Below are 18,205 nucleotides of genomic sequence, written 5' to 3'. Positions count from 1 at the left end.
TTAAGGCTGACGAATGTAGACAAGAAAGACTCCAGTGCCGTTTAACACAAGAATTCCCATGTATTTTTCAGTCCGATCTCTCTTTGAGTACGAACTCTGCCACAAATTACATGTTTTTACTGCCATATGATTGGCCGGTTTAATTGTTTATTAAAGTATTGACTTCATCGTGCAGCCCTTGTGTAAAATAACCAACCATCACTCCACATTTCAACTTAAACTTTAAAACACTGTCATTGTAAAACACAAACGTCCTCAAAAGCGTGTGATCGTCAGCCGTTGCTCAAATTTGCACTGTGAACTGAACATTGATTTAGACTGTTTGGAAACACAAATCTAGCAACGAAACAAGTCATATTTGTGCTGCACTTCTCTCTATAATATAACAACAGCAACTCTTTATATCCCCCGTCGTGTCGCAGATCAAAGACCTTCACATGCAGCTGCAGCAAGCCGAAGCCGACCGTGAGCAGCTGAGACAGGAGCTGCAGCAGGAGCGAGAGGCGCGTCAGGGTTTGGAGAGCGTGGTCAAAGAGCTACAGAGCCAACTGTCCCAGCAAATCAAAAACAACATCAACCACAACAACATCAACAATATCAACAACAGCTCTTCTCCGGATGCTAAAGATGCCGCCAGGGAGGCTCCGAGCTCACAGAATACCTGCAAATCCTAATGCTTCACAGTCATTTATTTACAAACTCTAATCCAAGGAGATTTACCAAGGACTGCGCTGCATCTTTTCTCTGTAAGGAATAAAAGATCAGCTGAATAAATGCCACGCGAGAAGCGAACTGTCACATATAATATAAAATGATACAAATGGATATTATTATGACGCTATATATAGGTTTTACAAACTGGAATGCATGATTTCTGAGCATGATGTTACTGAACTTTTCACTTCTTCCTCCATTACAAACCCCGTCCAAGGACTCTCTTTTATGATTTCGGATTAATATAAGCTATTTTAAAAAATGTGCAAATACAGCCACATAACACTACTTGAAAATGAAGGGAAGAAGAAACCAAGTCAACCGTGATTAAATGTTTTTGGTGCCACAACTGGTATACACCACTGGAAACCAGAGACACCAGTTTGCCACTATTTACTTTCAATAGCCGCTTGCTTTTTATAACTGCGTTGAGGATGGACGTGTTAAGAGTTATTGCTTGCACCATTATTCCACAAAAGGCAAGAGAAGACATTCGTATTGTATGCATGTATACCAGCTTGTACTTTTTGTGTCGTATCAACCTGAAGTATTGGAGTTTGTAGTGGGCTGCGTTCAAGTCCACCCTGTTTTATGCTTTTAGGTATTTTAACGGAAGTGTTACTTTTTAATCTTCTTCTTATGCAACTTTATTTTGTGGTTTGTTTTCCAGTTCATTGCAACCAAACGTTACATGTAAAAGCAAGTATCCCCGCCCACAGATTTGTCAACGCTTAGCCTGGCCAGCCGTCCTAATTACGTTTGTCAAATGGGTTAGCTGATGCTTGCATTGGAATGTTAGCTTTTTTTGTGGCCGTTAGACTTCTAAAATACCAGGGCAAAGAAAGAGTGCCGAAGACGGTTTTGGGATGAGGTTTGATAAAGATTACGAGGTTGTATCTTTGACCCTATTTCAGTTTGCCGATAAGGTCTGTAAGCACTTCACAGCATATGCAAATATTTGGTGTGCTGTGGGAAGGGCAAATAAACATGTGATCGGTGACTGGTACAATGACAATAAATGGATGTAATTTACAACTAATTGGGGGAACAAGATGGCTGGCCAGACTACAAATGCCCTAAATAGACAAAAAACGAAATGTGGTACTTCTGATTTTGTAACAAGTATTGTAAGATAATTTATATACTATAATATAATTGCTGCCTATCAACAGAAAGCATTCATTTTTAGTCACTGGTTGTAGAGCTCTTAAATCAACAAATGCTGTTTATAAGAACAACATTTCTACATACTATATAAAAATATGGATCTATTTTTGTACTTCAAAAAAGAAAAAAGGAATTGCACTTTTTAACAAAAACAAAACCTTGCATAGCGCATTGTAAAACTGTTACATTTTCAAACCACACAGACTTTGAATTTGAACACACTTCCTCTCCTGTAAATACAATGTAAATAAGATTCTTGTCATTATGTTTGCTTGCTCCAAAACTGATTATTATTTTTCGCTTTTTACTTGAAACCAAAAAGAAGAGAGTATATTAGGGTTTGCAATCACAGGGCGTTCGGCGAAGTGGATGGGGCGCTGAATGCACGCGGAGGAATGTGACGTGGTATAACAATTACAAACAATGATATAACAATTCCCCTATGAGTTTATTAGAATATACTGTATGTATTATTTGCTGCGTATGGAGTATATCTGCAAGACCACAGACCAAAATCATTCAGAGGTGCACCCACGGCTGGTTTAGGTGCTGTCCTATAAACTTCTATGTCTTACCATTATAAAAAGCCCTCATTCAGTATTTGTTGGGTATAGTGTAATAGCAATATTCATATTGATAGATGATGCTGTTGTAGTTTTGGTTTGGAAGTGGGATTTCACTTGACTCTTGTTTCAATGTTTTCTTTTACCTTCAGAAAACTTGTATACTGCCCATTAAAAGTTTATTCAATGCTACAGTGTTGGTTGACTTGATCTTTCTGCAACATTTCAGCTTTTCTCTTCAAGGATAACACCATAGTTTTAGGTGTTTTAGCTTGTGTTCACGTTCTAGAATTCAATATATAATGATGAGTCTCTATAGGAGATGTGAACAGGTGTTTTGAGAAATTGTCCAAACCTACTAACCACAAATGTAGAACCATATCGTGATTTGTTAGTTCCACAAACCATATTAAATACATTAAACTTTATTCAACTGACAACAATCACGTCTCTGGGGTTGAGTGATAGCAACACGTTTTAAAGCTGCGAAATAAATATTTTACCAAGGTTTATTTGTTCTGGACAGAGAAGACGTTTAAGTTTGCACCAGTTCTTGTTTCATGTGGATAGGCACAGCTTTTATAGAGAAATTAACCATGAAACAGGTCATCAAATCTGCACCATAGAATTCTAACCAGCTCAATGTCAAACTATAGACATTTAAATGTAATGTCAAGTGAACGCAACCTATTTAACTCGAACCAGTAAGAAGGACACTGGCTTCGCTCCATACAGTGACTAGATTATTCTGTAATAAAATAAAATTGAAGATATGAATACAAATAAACTTTTATTTGTTCCTCCATTATATCATTATGGAATATCAGTATCGGCTGTAGAAGTTGAACTCTGGGTAATGCAATGTGTTATCTTTGGCTATAATCAAAGCATGATTTATCCACCAAAGCGTGTTAATTAGAAAGCCTAATGGCCCAAGTAAATGGAAGCCTGTTGAGAATGGTTGTCAATATATAGACAAACTTCGCTTCAAACCGGGGTTAGGCCCATAGATGTACATATGTTTATCTTATCATATGTCATATCTTTGCCTCTGTGAGCTTATTTTAGCTCATTTTGGCCAGAACAAACTGTAATTTCTGTTTTTTATCGCAATATATAATACAAATTAATATATTATTGCTACAGTGTATTTATTTAGCACCTTTCCACCTTCAAGGCACTTAAAGGACATGGTTTAACTTTCAGTTTATTTGTTTATAGGCCGAGGCACAACAGGGGGGTCTGGAGGAGTCTGGACAACATTGAAGACATCATTAGTGATTTACTGCATTCTGATGTATTTCGGATGTACTATTTTAGCAGGTCACTGCCCATTCACGCTGAATTATGGGATTTTTAAAATGATTATTACCTCCAGGCCCTGAGTTTCCCTGCACAGCCCCCTCGCTCTTCACATCTTCACCTCTTTCCCCTCCTTCCCGGTGGCCGCAGAAGCTCCACGTAACGCTCAGACTGCAAAAACAATTGTTCTCAAGACTGCTTAAGTTATGTTTTATGTTGTAAGTCAGTTCATAACGTGTGTCTTTTGCACGAACAAGTTTGAGTTCAGTTCACACTTCATTCATTCACTCTTTTGCATCTTTCTCCGTGACTATGGAGGCGATTAACGTCAAATAAAAGACGTGTTGTAGCTTGACACCAGCAGAACGACGCTTTGTGGCTGTCATTTCCCCCAGTGGTCTTGATTCTAAACCTAACCAAGCCCAATGCTCGTTTTCCTGTTTATTCATTAGAAGTATAAGCCTATTGTGCTGTTTTACTTTTGAATTAATTGAATTCAATCAAGCCAGACTTTTATTTGCACATGGCATGAACATGAAGCTCCACGTAACGCTCAGACTGCAAAAACAATTGTTCTCAAGACTGCTTAAGTTATGTTTTATGTTGTAAGTCAGTTCATAACGTGTGTCTTTTGCACGAACAAGTTTGAGTTCAGTTCACACTTCATTCATTCACTCTTTTGCATCTTTCTCCGTGACTATGGAGGCGATTAACGTCAAATAAAAGACGTGTTGTAGCTTGACACCAGCAGAACGACGCTTTGTGGCTGTCATTTCCCCCAGTGGTCTTGATTCTAAACCTAACCAAGCCCAATGCTCGTTTTCCTGTTTATTCATTAGAAGTATAAGCCTATTGTGCTGTTTTACTTTTGAATGAATTGAATTCAATCAAGCCAGACTTTTATTTGCACATGGCATGAACATGAAGCTCATAAAGTGACAGTTGATCCGGTTCGTTGTCAACAACTACAGGTGTCACACACACATAAATCTAACACAGCAATTACTGTCATTCCCAGCATGCTTAACTTATTACCTATAACACAGACTATGCAGGCGTAACAAAACAACTTCAGACCAGAGACAGACAAACATATGTGAAAATGTGTTACTGCGTGATTTTTCAACAAAAACTTTCTCAAAACTCTCAAATGTCTGATGTGAAATGATTTTTGACATAGGACTAAAAAGGACAGGAAGTCAGCTTTTGGATTAAAAAGGAAATCACAAGTGAAAAACATGAAAATGGAGCAGGTTAGATGTTCATCCCCCAATTTGATGACCCCCTGTTCACCATTCCCCCAGTGTCCTCTGATTGTGTTGCTGGGCACAACACGTCACAAACATTGTCCACAACAGTCTAAAATAGAGACTGCAATTAACCATGTGCAATACCGTCATACTCATGTGCAATTACTGTCGTACTCACAAGCAATTAAGGCCATATTCATGTGCATATAACTGATGTCAATAAGAGTGTTTTATTTTGTTTACTTACAATTAGTATTATTTTGTCTTATGCTAGCTATTTTTTACTTTACTTTATTTAATTTAATTTCATTATTATTATTTTATTATTATCTTATATTTATCTTTATCTTTTTATTTTCTTTATCTATTTTCTTCTCCTTCCATTCCCTATTAAGATATGAGAGGAGTTTTGTTAATAAGAGTTTTTTGTTTTGTTTATAAGAGTTCTTCTATTAATAGTTCTTCTATATATAATCTGTCCTTTCCCCCTGTATCTACTGCGTTGTAACAACGACATTTCCCCATGTTTGGACAATAAAGGATTATCTTATCTTATCTTAATTGCAAGAGGAATGGCAAAAAATCTGTCAAACCAACAAGACTAGTATGCAACATCAGAAAACAAATTTTCATGCTTGAAACAGTATACTTTTAAATGTATTACACTATTAGAGCATTTTTTTCTGTGACAGCCCGGCTCTGTACAACAGCTTGTAAAGTAGAGTTGTTCCTCCTCCTGGACACGGCTGTTTGACTCTGACAGACTGGAGAACATAGTTATAAAGTTACATCATGGTGCGGTTTGCCTCTGTGCACCTGGAAATGATGTCGTGACATTTTTGGCATAAATCCTAACCATAATCACAGACTAATAGCACACCTGCTTTCCCCTGGAACCATTACTATCATTATTCCTACGCTGCTCGTAAATAACCAAAATCCAACTGGCTAATCAGGAAACATGCATCCCCTGTAGAGCAATAACTGGTTTAGTACAATGTGACTTTTAAACATACTCGCTGTGAGTGTTTAAAAGAAGTAACACATTTTTTATTCGTACAGTCTTCAAAAACTATGCAAATGACCCTGGTTAGTTTTTCTATTAAACATATAGTGTGGACAGGCTCAACAATTAACTAAATGTAAACTTTAGCTCTTGACCCAAACTTAACACTTTGTATTGTGTAAGCTTTCATCAACTTGCAAAATCTAAAACACCAATCAGGTACCATTTAAGTGGCAGATATTGGTCAATTGTAAAAAAAAAAAAAAAAAAAATGAGGCTTACAGAGGCTTACAGGTTGTGTGGAAAATCCCTCCATGAGAGCAAGCCTCACTACAGGATTACAGCCTCAGAGACTTAAGGAATGACACATGTTGCACACTTCCTACCAGCAAACTACACCTAAGATGGACGATGGACAATATTTTGCGGAGACCAGTTTGAAAAATGAGGGTGTACTGGACCTTTGAAGATGCACTGACGAGACTGGAGTTGGATGTTCTACACCTGGAAAACAGCAAAAGAGAAATTGAGGAAGATTGGACTCTTTGCTTAAATGAACATCTCAGGAATGAGCGGCACGGTTGCAGCTATGGCTCCGCTGTCTCCAGGCAACCCACAACCTCCAACTTCTCCCAAGAAATCTCCACTTCAAAGTCCCGGATCTTTGTCTCCGGGAATGCTGTCACCGGCGATGGGAAGAGCAAACTCCACCGATGAAGGAAAGCCATCTTCAAGTGTTGTCAACTCACCCAATCATTCAATCATGAGCTCCCCTCAACTGTGGCACAAGTCGTCCATCTGCAGACTGGCAGAGGAGTTCTTCTGGATCGGAGGAAGCGTGGTGGCACAGCCCAAATGGAGACTGGGGCAGATCAGTGAGTGAAGTCATTTGCTACATCCCAAGCAGTGTAGGTGGTTGGTAAAATGAGCTGGAAGTGATGTGAATTGAATCTTTATAATGTTATCTGAAATTGTTGTTCGAGTTAAAGTATCTGGTGGAAAAACACATCTAATTTATTGGGGAAACAAAGCATACTAAATATTTTCTTGGTGTCAAATGTCTAAAAATGCATGGAAATTTTACTATTTATATAGACATTTTCGAATATTCAGCATGATATAAACAAATGTGTAGACACAAAAGTGAAGAGTAATATGACTTCTAAATCATATTACACTTATGTATGTTTTTGTACAACGATTAGGAAGAATACATGTAACAGAGTAAATGTATCCGTCACTTCATAACATGCTAAATATACTAGATCTATAGCATTGCTTTGAAGACAGTGAAGTTACCCTGGAAGCCCTCGGCCCTGACACAGAGTGGAGCCAGCAGCAGATAATGGGCATATGGACAGCAGACAATCCCATAGGATTAGCCTCAATGATGTTCAGGGATGCGTCAATCCATTTTAGCTGTAGATTATAAACAAAGGTTAACGTCACACAGGAGACAACACCGAGTGTAGCAGCAACTTCACTGAGCTTAAGGTCTAATAGACATTTCCCAAAATAGCAATAATTGGTCTACTAGAATTTAAGCCAATAGAGAGTAGAGCGTCCTCCACAGAGTTATAACTGTATATATAAATGTTGTGGTTGAGATTTAAGCGTCACCCAAAATGTTAATGGGATGTAAACATAACCACTGAAATGCAAAAAGAATACACTGCAAGTTTATGTTCTTCTATTTTTAATCAGCTATTGTAGAAGTCTTACTACTTTGTATTATAGGTGATATACTGGATATTATAATTTAGCATATCTCCAAAACAACAATTACCTCTACACATTAAACATTTACTTTCTTTTCAATTTTGGATAACCATCAATCCATTCATTTTGAACTCTTTATGTTGATAGAGAAAATGCACATTCTCCCTTACGTTAGCTTTTTTCTAGAACATTTCACAGACAAAATTGCCAGTATGCATATGTCTTCTGGAAACAGTTTTGTTTAAAATGCAACTTATCCGTAAATCATAACATGCCTTGTGGTGGAGCCTCTGCAACTCATTTAAATTCAGGACGATGCTTAACTTCCAAATAATCTGGCTGGCACAGTCATTTAATTCATATAGTCATTTAAATATTTCTGGATACTTGCTGTAAACAACATTTTCTTGGAGATCATAATGAAGTTGTTCATTTTCTTGCAGTTGAGCGATGTATGTTCACGATGCAGACTGGGACACAGATGAGCAAACTGAAGGGGAAGAAGAAAGGGCTGTCACGCTTCTTTTACCTGGATGAGCACAAGTCCTGTATCCGCTGGAAACCGTCACGGAAACGCGACAAAGCTAAAAGTGAGAACTAAATACAATAACACAAAAACTGATTTTATTTTCATATTAAAGCAGCGGGGTCATAATGTCTAAATTGAAAGTTTAAAAGACAGTGAGAAATCAACCTTTTCAAATCAAACTAAATTAAACAAATTTTGTAGTTAAATGAAATATCTGTAAGATCTCATTGATAAAATACAGCTTCTTGCCATGGCTTGGTAGAAGGTCCAGTGTGAAGCATGAAGTCCATTAGCACTATACTATAAATGGCCTCATTAACAAATGGCATTCTATTTTATGTACACTTTAAATGTTGTTTTGTTTATCACATGGTTTAGCATAGAAGGGTAGTAGTATGCAGTAGATTTCTGTAGGAATGTCATTCATCATAAGCAGCATTAAATCCAGACCATAGCATACATAGTTTTTATTTGTATTTGATAGTAGATGTGAACTTACTGTGCGTTCTGTCGCAGTAACCATTGACTCCATCCACGAAGTCCGCGAGGGGAAGAAGTCTGAGATGTTTCGGAGATACGCAGACAACCGCTTCGACCCCAACTGCTGTTTCAGTATTTACTTTGGGGCTCGGGTCAAGTCCCTGGACCTGGTGACCAGTAACGCGGAGCAGGCCCGGACCTGGATCCATGGACTCAAGTACCTCATGGCCGGGATCAGCGACGAGGACTGTCTGGCCCGCAGGCAGCGAACGCGAGACCAATATCCTTTTGCTCACTATTTGCTAACAAACTAATCTTACATCTTAGTTATCTTATCTTATCGATATCACAATCAATGAATGTGGTGAATGTGAAGGTGTGAACGGACTTTTAAAGATTGATTTGTATTGATTTATTATTGTCTTAGCACAAATTCGGTCAAATGTTTTCTGTTGTCGTAAAAAGTTCCAGAATAATTGAAATGAAACTCTAATCTTTGTGGCTGGGCCTTGACTCAAACTCAAATGGCTGCAGCAGACTTTCTCGGAGGCTGATAAAAATGGAGATGGGACTTTGAGTATTGGAGAAGTTCACCAGCTGCTCCACAAACTCAATGTTAATCTACCCAGGCAGAAAGTCAAGGAGATGTTTCAGGTGAGTCGAGTCTTATGCAGGAAATACAGCCACTTGAGGGATAAAAGGAAAATGGTGAAAGCCGGGTTCAATTAACCGTAGGACCAAGTTGGTACAAGAGGGAAAAATATCTTCGTAAAGTTCAAGCTTTGGCCATTTGTGTGTTTGCGTGAAAAGTGCATGTGTTATTCAGTCACGTGCCAGTGCTAAATCTGAACAAATGGAGAAGAGGTCAGAGAGCCTCACAAATAAAGAAAATAACTCTGTCGAAGCTCAAACCGATGGTGCCGACATCTCCAGTCGCCAACTCCAGTGACATTAATTACAGTTGTTATAGGAAGGGCATTTGGGTTAAACATCTGCCAAATCACTGGGTCACTAATCATAGGTTTGTCTCATTGGCAGTCATTAGCACTATTGAACTCAGGGGAAAGTAAATGTGAGTTTCCAAAACCAAATAAGCTTAACAAATGACTACAACCAGAGACAAAGGACAAAGAGCGCCAACGAACATAATACAACATGGCAGATGATTTACAGAGTTAAAAGAAAAGAAAAGAAGATTCTGAAAAGCATAAATGGTTAATACTAAGTCAGTACAAAGACACACAGCCCCGGGACCAACACTGAACAAAGCGCCAATGGACAAATATGCAGTGTGGAGTATTTTGGCAGTGCAGCAGTGGAGTCCTACAGGAGAGAGCAAGCCCCCACTGAGCAGACCAGATGGCCTCGTTTTAAGCCGCAATAGTGCATTAGTTTGGTGTCTCCGATCTCCCGTCCAAAATGTGGCTTTTGGGAGAGATCACAAAAAAACACTTTGGCCGAACCATTTTTTCACAATATGCTCCAAAAGTGAAAAACATATGTAGGATGTTGTGTTTCGTTAGAATTGAAGATGGACAAAGAATTCATGGCAATGCAATAACACCGTCATGCCAAAGGAGATGGAACTTCAATATAGATTAAAAAAAATATATGAATAAAACACAAAAAGATGACATTAAAAAGATGATTTGGTGAGATATATTTCACTACTCTTCTCACAGGAAGCAGATACAGATGACAACCAGGGATCGCTGGGGTTTGAAGAGTTTTGTTCATTTTACAAAATGATTTCGACGAGACGAGACCTCTACCTCATCATGATCTCATACAGCAATCAGAAAGAAGTGATGGACTTGCAGGATCTGGCCCGTTTCATGGAGAATGAACAGAAGGTACGATCTTGTATGTAGTTTATTTTTGAATATGCAAAAGTAAATGCAGAAAAATAAAGTAATATGTCGACTTCATAGATGCGAGGTCTGGCGAGAGAACATCTTGTCGACATTGTGCACAAATTTGAGCCTTGCCCTGAAAACCTGCAACGTCTAGTCCTGGGCATTGATGGTAATTCTAAAACCAAACCTGAGCTTTAAACTTTTAAACAACATTTCACTACATTTGCAATTCTTTTCTGTCTAAGGATTTACAAACTACATGCGGAGTCCTGCGGGAGATATCTTCAACCCCAAGCACCATCAGGTGAACCAGGACATGAGTCAGCCTCTGAATAACTATTACATCGCCACGTCTCACAACACGTACCTGAGCGGAGACCAGCTGCTGTCCCAGTCCAGAGTGGAGATGTACTCGTATGTGCTGCAGGACGGCTGCCGCTGTGTGGAGGGTGAGGCGCGCGCCGCTGCACAACACAAGCCTGCTTTAGCCATTTGGACTGGATCAGAATCATGTCATTTAAATCACAATTGTAATTTATTTGCAATTAAGACACAGCGGCTGCAATTAGTTAGGTTGAAGCTAAATTGTTTAAAGCCTGTGTTTTTCGAGTGTAAGCAGGTGCGTCACATCAGGGGACAAAGGATTACATTATTTATTACTTTGGCTACAATCCTGCATATGTATTGGTGCATGTTTTTTGCATTTTACAAACAAATGAAATAGTTCTTTTCTATATACAAAGAGAGCAGCTTATACTGGTGAAGTGAAATGTTGCAGTTTTGGGGACGCACTTATGTGAATTAAGGCATAACATTTATTTTAAGCTGAAACTCCTTATTTGTTATCTGTTTATTACTATGAACTACAATATTTATTTTTGAAAATGATTTAATGTGCCTTTAATGGTTTACGGAATGTACAAAAAATATTACTCGATTACTCATTACTCGAAGAAAAGGGTCAATAGATTAGTCGATTGCTAATAATCAATAGCTGCAGCCCTATATCAAATTAAAACTGCACTTTAAGAATATTCACTTCATTTTTTATTCAAAGCTAGGACTTGAACTCAAAACCTTTAGTCAGCATGAAAGCATGAAGGTTTAAAAATAATCCATATGGGAAAGCTTTTTTTTTTTTAGTTTTCAGTCCAGTTAAAGATGTAGAAACGACAGATATCTGCTCTCAAATATAAAGCAGAAGTAAAAAGTATCTAATTTGTGTAAAATTAACAGCACTTTTACTTTTGCATAAGTTACTTTCCAACACTGGAAATATTGTCATTAGAAAATTGTTCAGCCCTAGTATTGTTTTAGTATTGTTTTAGTAACTTAATCTTCTTGACTCCTTGTGTGTTTACTAGTGGACTGCTGGGATGGTCCTGATGGAGAGCCCATAATACATCACGGTTACACTCTGACATCCAAGATCCTCTTCAGAGATGTGATAGAAACAATTAACAAATATGCCTTCATTAAATCACCGTAAGTACATCGGTGTACAGCTAGTTTTTAAGAAAATCAAAGAACTTTTGGGATTTCTTCACCTTTCCAATAGTTTCCTTTCAGTTTTCAGAAAGTATTGGTTTAATGAATAATTTATGTATGAGAATGTTGTTGTTTTTTGTTGTTGTTGTTTTTTAGCTCTAAGCATGTTTTTAGCATGTCACAGCTACTTTTTAAAGCATGTCAATGGTTGTAATTTTTGTTGTCAATCATAGTGTCATTTGTTGTTTTTAACCAAAATATAATTCAACTTTAATCAAACTAGCTTTAAAATCATTAATAAATAAATAAAAAACCTATAATTGAATGACGCTAGCATTAGCAGCGAACTAGATCCATGCTAACTACAGCAAGCAATAACAGGTTTCTACAAAATATTACAAACCCGAAGTAAATTATGCTAGATTGTGAACATGTTGAGTACGTTTCTTACTTTCATATGTCCTTTTCTCCTGCTCTTTACAGGTTCCCGGTGATCTTGTCCATAGAGAACCACTGCACTGTGCCTCAGCAGAAGAAAATGGCGGAATATCTGAAAGAAGTGCTCCAGGACAAACTGGACCTGTCCTGGATCAACGCACAAGAGTTTAGGAAGCTTCCCTCTCCCGAGCTCCTCAAGGGAAAGGTCCTCATCAAGGTCAACCATACTTACTAACATGCTAAGTGAATATAAACATGCTAACTGTCTGCCAACATGCTAACTGTGCATTAACATGCTAACTGTCGTGGCTTGAATTTATTAGATAGAACAATTAATATGTTAGCAGATAATTTCATTGGTTTAGCTACAATATCGTTAATGTTTCTCAAATGTTCCACATCAAGTACCAAAGATAATGTTTGGGTTTCTGAGTACCACCAGATATAAAACCTGACTCTTTTAGGCTTTGGGTAAAGAAGGGCTAATCATTGTCTAAAATGAGACTAAACCCTGTATAATTAAACCAAATGAGGACAAAAAAATAATAATAACCTGTTATTGTGTCCAAATGAAACATGCTGAAACTGTAGAAGGACTCACATACCACAGCCTGATAAATACTGTTATATAGAATGAAGGCAAGGTCTAACTGAGGATGTTTGTTTTTCAGGGTAAAAAGTTGCCTGAAAACCTTGATCCTTCTGCAGAGGAGGGAGACGTGTCTGACGAAGACACGGAAAATGAAGACATTGAGGAGGACTCAGATGAAGAGCCACAGGTGAATTTACTTTATTTATAGTTTGCAACATGGCCAATGATTGAAATAACGAGGTTAATGTAATTTAACAGGATGGGAACAGCGTAGCATCTGCCAATGCGCCCAAAAAGACAAAGCGTTTTGGAAGGTCGATTATGAGGAGTTTCAAACGAAAGGTTATTTTGAATTCCAAATGTGTATATTCCACATCCATAGCATAGGTCTGTAGTTCTAACTAAGCCTCTTGGTGTGATGTGGCACCACAGACCCTGCTAAAGACCTACAGTAGCTGGGATCCGCTCTATAATCCATAATCCCCCTAACTGAATAATGAATTGTAAATTGATTTGTTGTTTTAGAGAAAAAAGAGAGCGCACTCTAAAAACATGTCTGTGTCAAATGGAGAGTCGGAACACAGTGGCAACAGAGAGAGGACTCAGATCGTTTACCATCCAAAGTGAGTATATGGAAATTTATGATAAACATTCAGATTACAGGTAAATTCACTTCTGCATTTACATAAGAAAGGAAACATAGCAACAAAATGAGAGCCTTGGCTTGGTCTAAATGTGTGTGTGTGTGTGTGTGTTCACAATATAAAATGTATAGCTTACATTATCTACTATAATTTGTCATGTCTACTTGCAGGAAAAGGAAAACTATGAGGTTGTCCCGAGCTCTGTCTGACCTGGTCAAATACACAAAATCAGTCCGTGTGCACGACATAGAAACACAAGGTTGTTAAGGCGGCACAGTTGCTTTTATTCAGTATCACAAATGGATTCTGAACACGCATATTTCTTTGTCTCTCAGCGTATACAAACAGTTGGCAGGTGTCTTCCCTGAATGAGACGGTCATGAACCAGATCTTGCAGCTGAAGCCTGGAGAGTTGGTGCGTTTTAACCAGAGGCAGCTCCTCAGAGTTTACCCCTCCAACTACAGAGTGGACTCCAGCAACTTCAACCCTCAGCCCTTCTGGAACACCGGCTGCCACATGGGTGAGGCTATAATACTGCAGATGAGGTTTCACGCTCACAAACTTGAATCACAGCGTAGCCATTTGCAATCAGAAAATCGCAAAAATCTTATTAACATAGTATAATATATATGAAATTTAGCCCTCAATTAAGTGTAATTCGTGCTGGTTTAGCAGTTATTATGTGAGTGTCCTTTTTAGGGCAATCCATTATTGAGATAATCGTCATCTAATTTAGTGATAAATAATCATAATAATAGTTATCTGGTGTAAACACAGACTCCAAAACATGCCATGTGCTGAGAGAAGAGGTTTTATTACTCAGACCGAGCAGAAATGACATCAAAATGACACAGGAAACATGTACATTGAATGTTTTGGATAAAAAAAATGATATTGTCTGTGAATACACTCCTACAATAGTTAGGGTTAGAGTCATTGCATTCCCAGCAAATCGATTGATCAACTGCTAGAATAATCTATTTACAAATGAAGCATTAGTTGCAGTCCTAGTCCCGTTGAACATTTGTAAATTGTGCACGGAATTGAGTCTCGAGTTTCAACATAAATTCCAAATGTTATCAAAGTGGCATTGCCTGTTAGAAAAATCCTAACTATAAATACTTTAAAATCCATCAATGGGCCCTTATATATGTCGAAACAATAGTGACCAAAATTTTTAAAAACTTTGGCACTGATTGATTCTGCTGTAAAACCTTGGGCAACACTATGTTTTCAATTTTGTATTTCTTACCTACATACCTTTTTTGACTTGTGAACTTCTATATTAATTGGCCTCTTTCAGTTGCAATGAATTATCAAACTGAAGGTCGAATGCTTGAGCTGAACAGAGCCAAGTTTGCCAGTAACGGGAACAGTGGATACATACTGAGGCCCAAGTGCTTAAATAAAGGTGGGTGTTTGATTAAATAATTAAAGTGTGTAATTGCTCCATGTGTACTATTGCAATGTTATAGCGAACATGTGTTACTTTCTCTTTAGGTGCCTTTAATCCCATGTTAGATGATCCTCTGCCTGGATACAGAAAAACACAGTTAGTTCTGAAAATCATTAGCGGGCAGCAGCTTCCAAAACCAAAAGATACAATGATGGGAGACAGAGGAGAGGTAGTTTTACATTAGTAAATACCTCCTGAAATAATTAGAATTATGTCCTGTTCTGTTTTTACATAAATGTTTTCCCCTTCTAGATCATCGATCCCTTTGTCGAGGTGGAAATAATCGGCCTTCCAATTGACTGTAAAAAGCGACAAACAAGAGTGGTGGATGACAATGGTAAAATATATCGGCCAAGTTCATATCATTTTGTCCAATCTCTATATTTAAAATGTATTTTGTGACCCAGGTTTTAATCCTATGTGGGAGGAGACTCTTGTGTTCAACATTCAGATGCCTCAAATAGCACTGGTGCGTTTTGAAGTCTGGGACCAGGAGCCAATTGGACGAGACTTTATCGGACAAAGGACAATAGCGTTAAAAAGCATGCTGCCAGGTACATCTGCATTAACCGCTTTTCTCATGTAATAGATTCAACTATTAATTTTGATATGAAACTTGCAGGTTATCGTCATGTGTACCTGGAAGGCATGGCAGAATCCTCCATCTTTGTTCATGTTGCCATCCATAACGCTGAAAAGGTACGATTTCTGTTCAATTGATTTTAATGCACTTATATTCATGCTTCCAGTGTCAAAAATATATACCTGCGAGTTGGTTTGAGTGAGGTTTTAACTTTACATATCTCCAGAAAGTTACATACTGTTGCTTTAATGAAGAGACTTCTGAACCGTTTGTTAAAAAAAAATAGATGTATGAATAAAGACTGTGAATAGCATAGCGTTTTGTTTCAGCCAACAACATTATATATTTGAGATATTATTTAACAATGTTTTTTTTTTTAACACTGATGTCTTGATTTGTCCAAAATAATTCCCACCAACTTCCAACAAATTGTAGCATGTAAATGATACATTCTCATCTGACAGGCCAAACCCACCAACGCAGTTAAAGCCGCCAAGAAGCACATCCAGAAAGCAGCTCAGAAGCACATAAAGGGTCAACCGCGGCAAGCGTCACTGGACTTCTCCATCCAGTCGTCAGATGAAGGTCGTCCAGTTTATCGCCGAGATCTGGACTCATTGTCTCAGGACAGTAAGAACGGGGACATATTTCCCTTTGTCCCTGGCCCTGCAGCTCTCCACAGGGGGGCGATGAGCGAGCCAGTGCGCCGCGCCCTGAGGGTCAAAATCCAAGAACCTCCAAAGAAGCCAAAGAGGGGCATTTTGATGCGAATGGCCCCTCTCGAGTCTCCTCCTTTGACCCTTGCGCCCTCTGTTTCACCGGACAGTTTTGACATTGTGTCCCAAGACTACTCGGATACCACTGGTCCTGAGAGTCACAGTTTAATACAAATAGAGCCACAACCTGCGCCCCTCCCTGACTTTGTAGAAGAGGAAGAACATCAACCTTGTGAATTCGATTCCCCTGAAACACAGGAGGTTTTACCACAGGAACTCGAGGAAAATAATGAACCAGACACACAAACCGCCGCGGCCTCCAAGCCTTCGCTTCAGTCCCTCCCTTGGCACATTTCACGACCCCTAGTCCCGCCTCCGTCTCCTCCCCGAGTCAGACGAACATTAGCGACCCCAGTTACCCCAAGGGCCTCCTCACCAATAAGGACCAAACACAGGTCGCTAAGCTGCCCGCCGAAACATGTATCTTCCCAGACGCCAATGTTGAACCGAAAGACTGATTTGCGATGGCAGGAAAGACCTGAAGGTTTTAGCAGTCAGGTGAGGCCCATCCCCAACGGCCTGTGTCTGTCTGAGAGCTCGTCCATCAGCAGTGGCAGCACAGACAGCCTGGAGTTTGAGTGTGTCCCAGTCAGAGCGGGACAAGACGACGGCACTTTGCAACGAGAAATGAAGGCGCTTTTTGAACAGAAGATGAGAGAAATTCGCTGCAAGTCACCTCTGTTTTGCGAAGATGACGTAGAGTGATTACGTGTAAATCAATGTTGTGCTTTTAGAGGATGCCGCCGACAAATTGCTGGAGGAGCTGCGTTCACACTTGACCACGACGTTGCCAGGACTAGAACAGGACCAAACTATACAGCTGCATAATATATTCATGCCTGCAATTACATAATTTTCTCTTCAAACCCCAAGATATATTTTTTTATTTGTAAAACCTGCTGACCACATAGTTTTGACCTCTGTGCAGGATTCTTGTTTCGCAGTCAATGCTCTTAAAATGCGTACTGTGATCCTTATATTAAAACTTAAATTACAAATCAGATTATATTTTTAAGGAGATTTTTTTTTAATAGTTACGCCCTACCAAATGACATACACATAATTACATATACCTACAACTGAACCAAGTGTGAACACAGCCTCCATTTTACGGTTGTAAATGAAGTATATGACTGCATTTATTAAAATAACGCAAGCATGGCAGTTTTGTTGGGCTGCTACACCGTTTGCATTTAAGACTATTGTATACACTCTGCTTAAAACAAACTGTGGCCCAATTTTTCTTCCTGCTAAATTGGCCCAAACAACAAAAAGTATTACTTTTTACTGTAAAATTGGAAAAATTCTAACATGTTTCTGTTATACCAACCAAAATATTAATGTTCCAAGTCGTATTAAAGGTGTGGAGGCTCATTGAAACTATGTCAAATGCATTATTTCGAATGGTTCACTTCATTGTCGGGTTGTTTGTGGCCCTCTGCTCCGTAAAAGTTAAAAAATGCGGCCCTCGGTGAGAAAGGTTTGGACACACCTTGTTTAAAGTGTTTACAGAATCAAATTACTTTGTCTTGTATTTGTATGTGCCAATTGCACATACAAATATAAGAAAATGTGCACTACAAATTGAAAATAATACAAGATATTAATAAACTATTTTAGTCACACATGCAAATATATGTA

At 38.6% G+C, this 18,205-nt stretch overlaps 2 protein-coding genes across 2 annotated transcripts in view; both read left to right on the top strand.

The window, feature by feature from the left end:
* The window catches only part of skib (v-ski avian sarcoma viral oncogene homolog b), a 55,720-nt gene extending 53,084 nt beyond the window's left edge, over positions 1-2,636 (top strand). The window contains exon 7 of the mRNA XM_072452506.1: positions 423-2,636. Within this exon, the coding sequence (XP_072308607.1) occupies positions 423-674 (252 nt within the window). The 3' untranslated portion in view covers positions 675-2,636. The remainder of the gene's footprint in view (positions 1-422) is intronic.
* A 3,979-nt stretch (positions 2,637-6,615) lies between these two features.
* Positions 6,616-17,589, top strand: plch2b (phospholipase C, eta 2b). Its single transcript, XM_072452527.1, is given in 20 exon segments — positions 6,616-6,877; positions 8,165-8,311; positions 8,767-9,009; positions 9,254-9,384; positions 10,413-10,583; positions 10,662-10,755; positions 10,832-11,035; positions 11,951-12,071; positions 12,558-12,729; positions 13,184-13,291; positions 13,363-13,446; positions 13,630-13,727; positions 13,919-14,008; positions 14,010-14,269; positions 15,053-15,160; positions 15,250-15,374; positions 15,458-15,542; positions 15,613-15,759; positions 15,828-15,904; positions 16,253-17,589. Coding segments are annotated over 20 exon segments (3,681 nt in total). The 5' UTR covers positions 6,616-6,678; the 3' UTR covers positions 17,270-17,589.
* Positions 17,590-18,205: the final 616 nt, after the last annotated feature.

This window comes from Eucyclogobius newberryi, unplaced genomic scaffold (genome assembly GCF_026437365.1).
Source record: "Eucyclogobius newberryi isolate DKJ021-1_F unplaced genomic scaffold, fEucNew1.0.hap1 SCAF_19, whole genome shotgun sequence".
Classification (NCBI taxonomy): Eukaryota; Metazoa; Chordata; class Actinopteri; order Gobiiformes; family Gobiidae; genus Eucyclogobius; species Eucyclogobius newberryi.
This window is presented reverse-complemented; position numbering and strand designations above follow the sequence as displayed.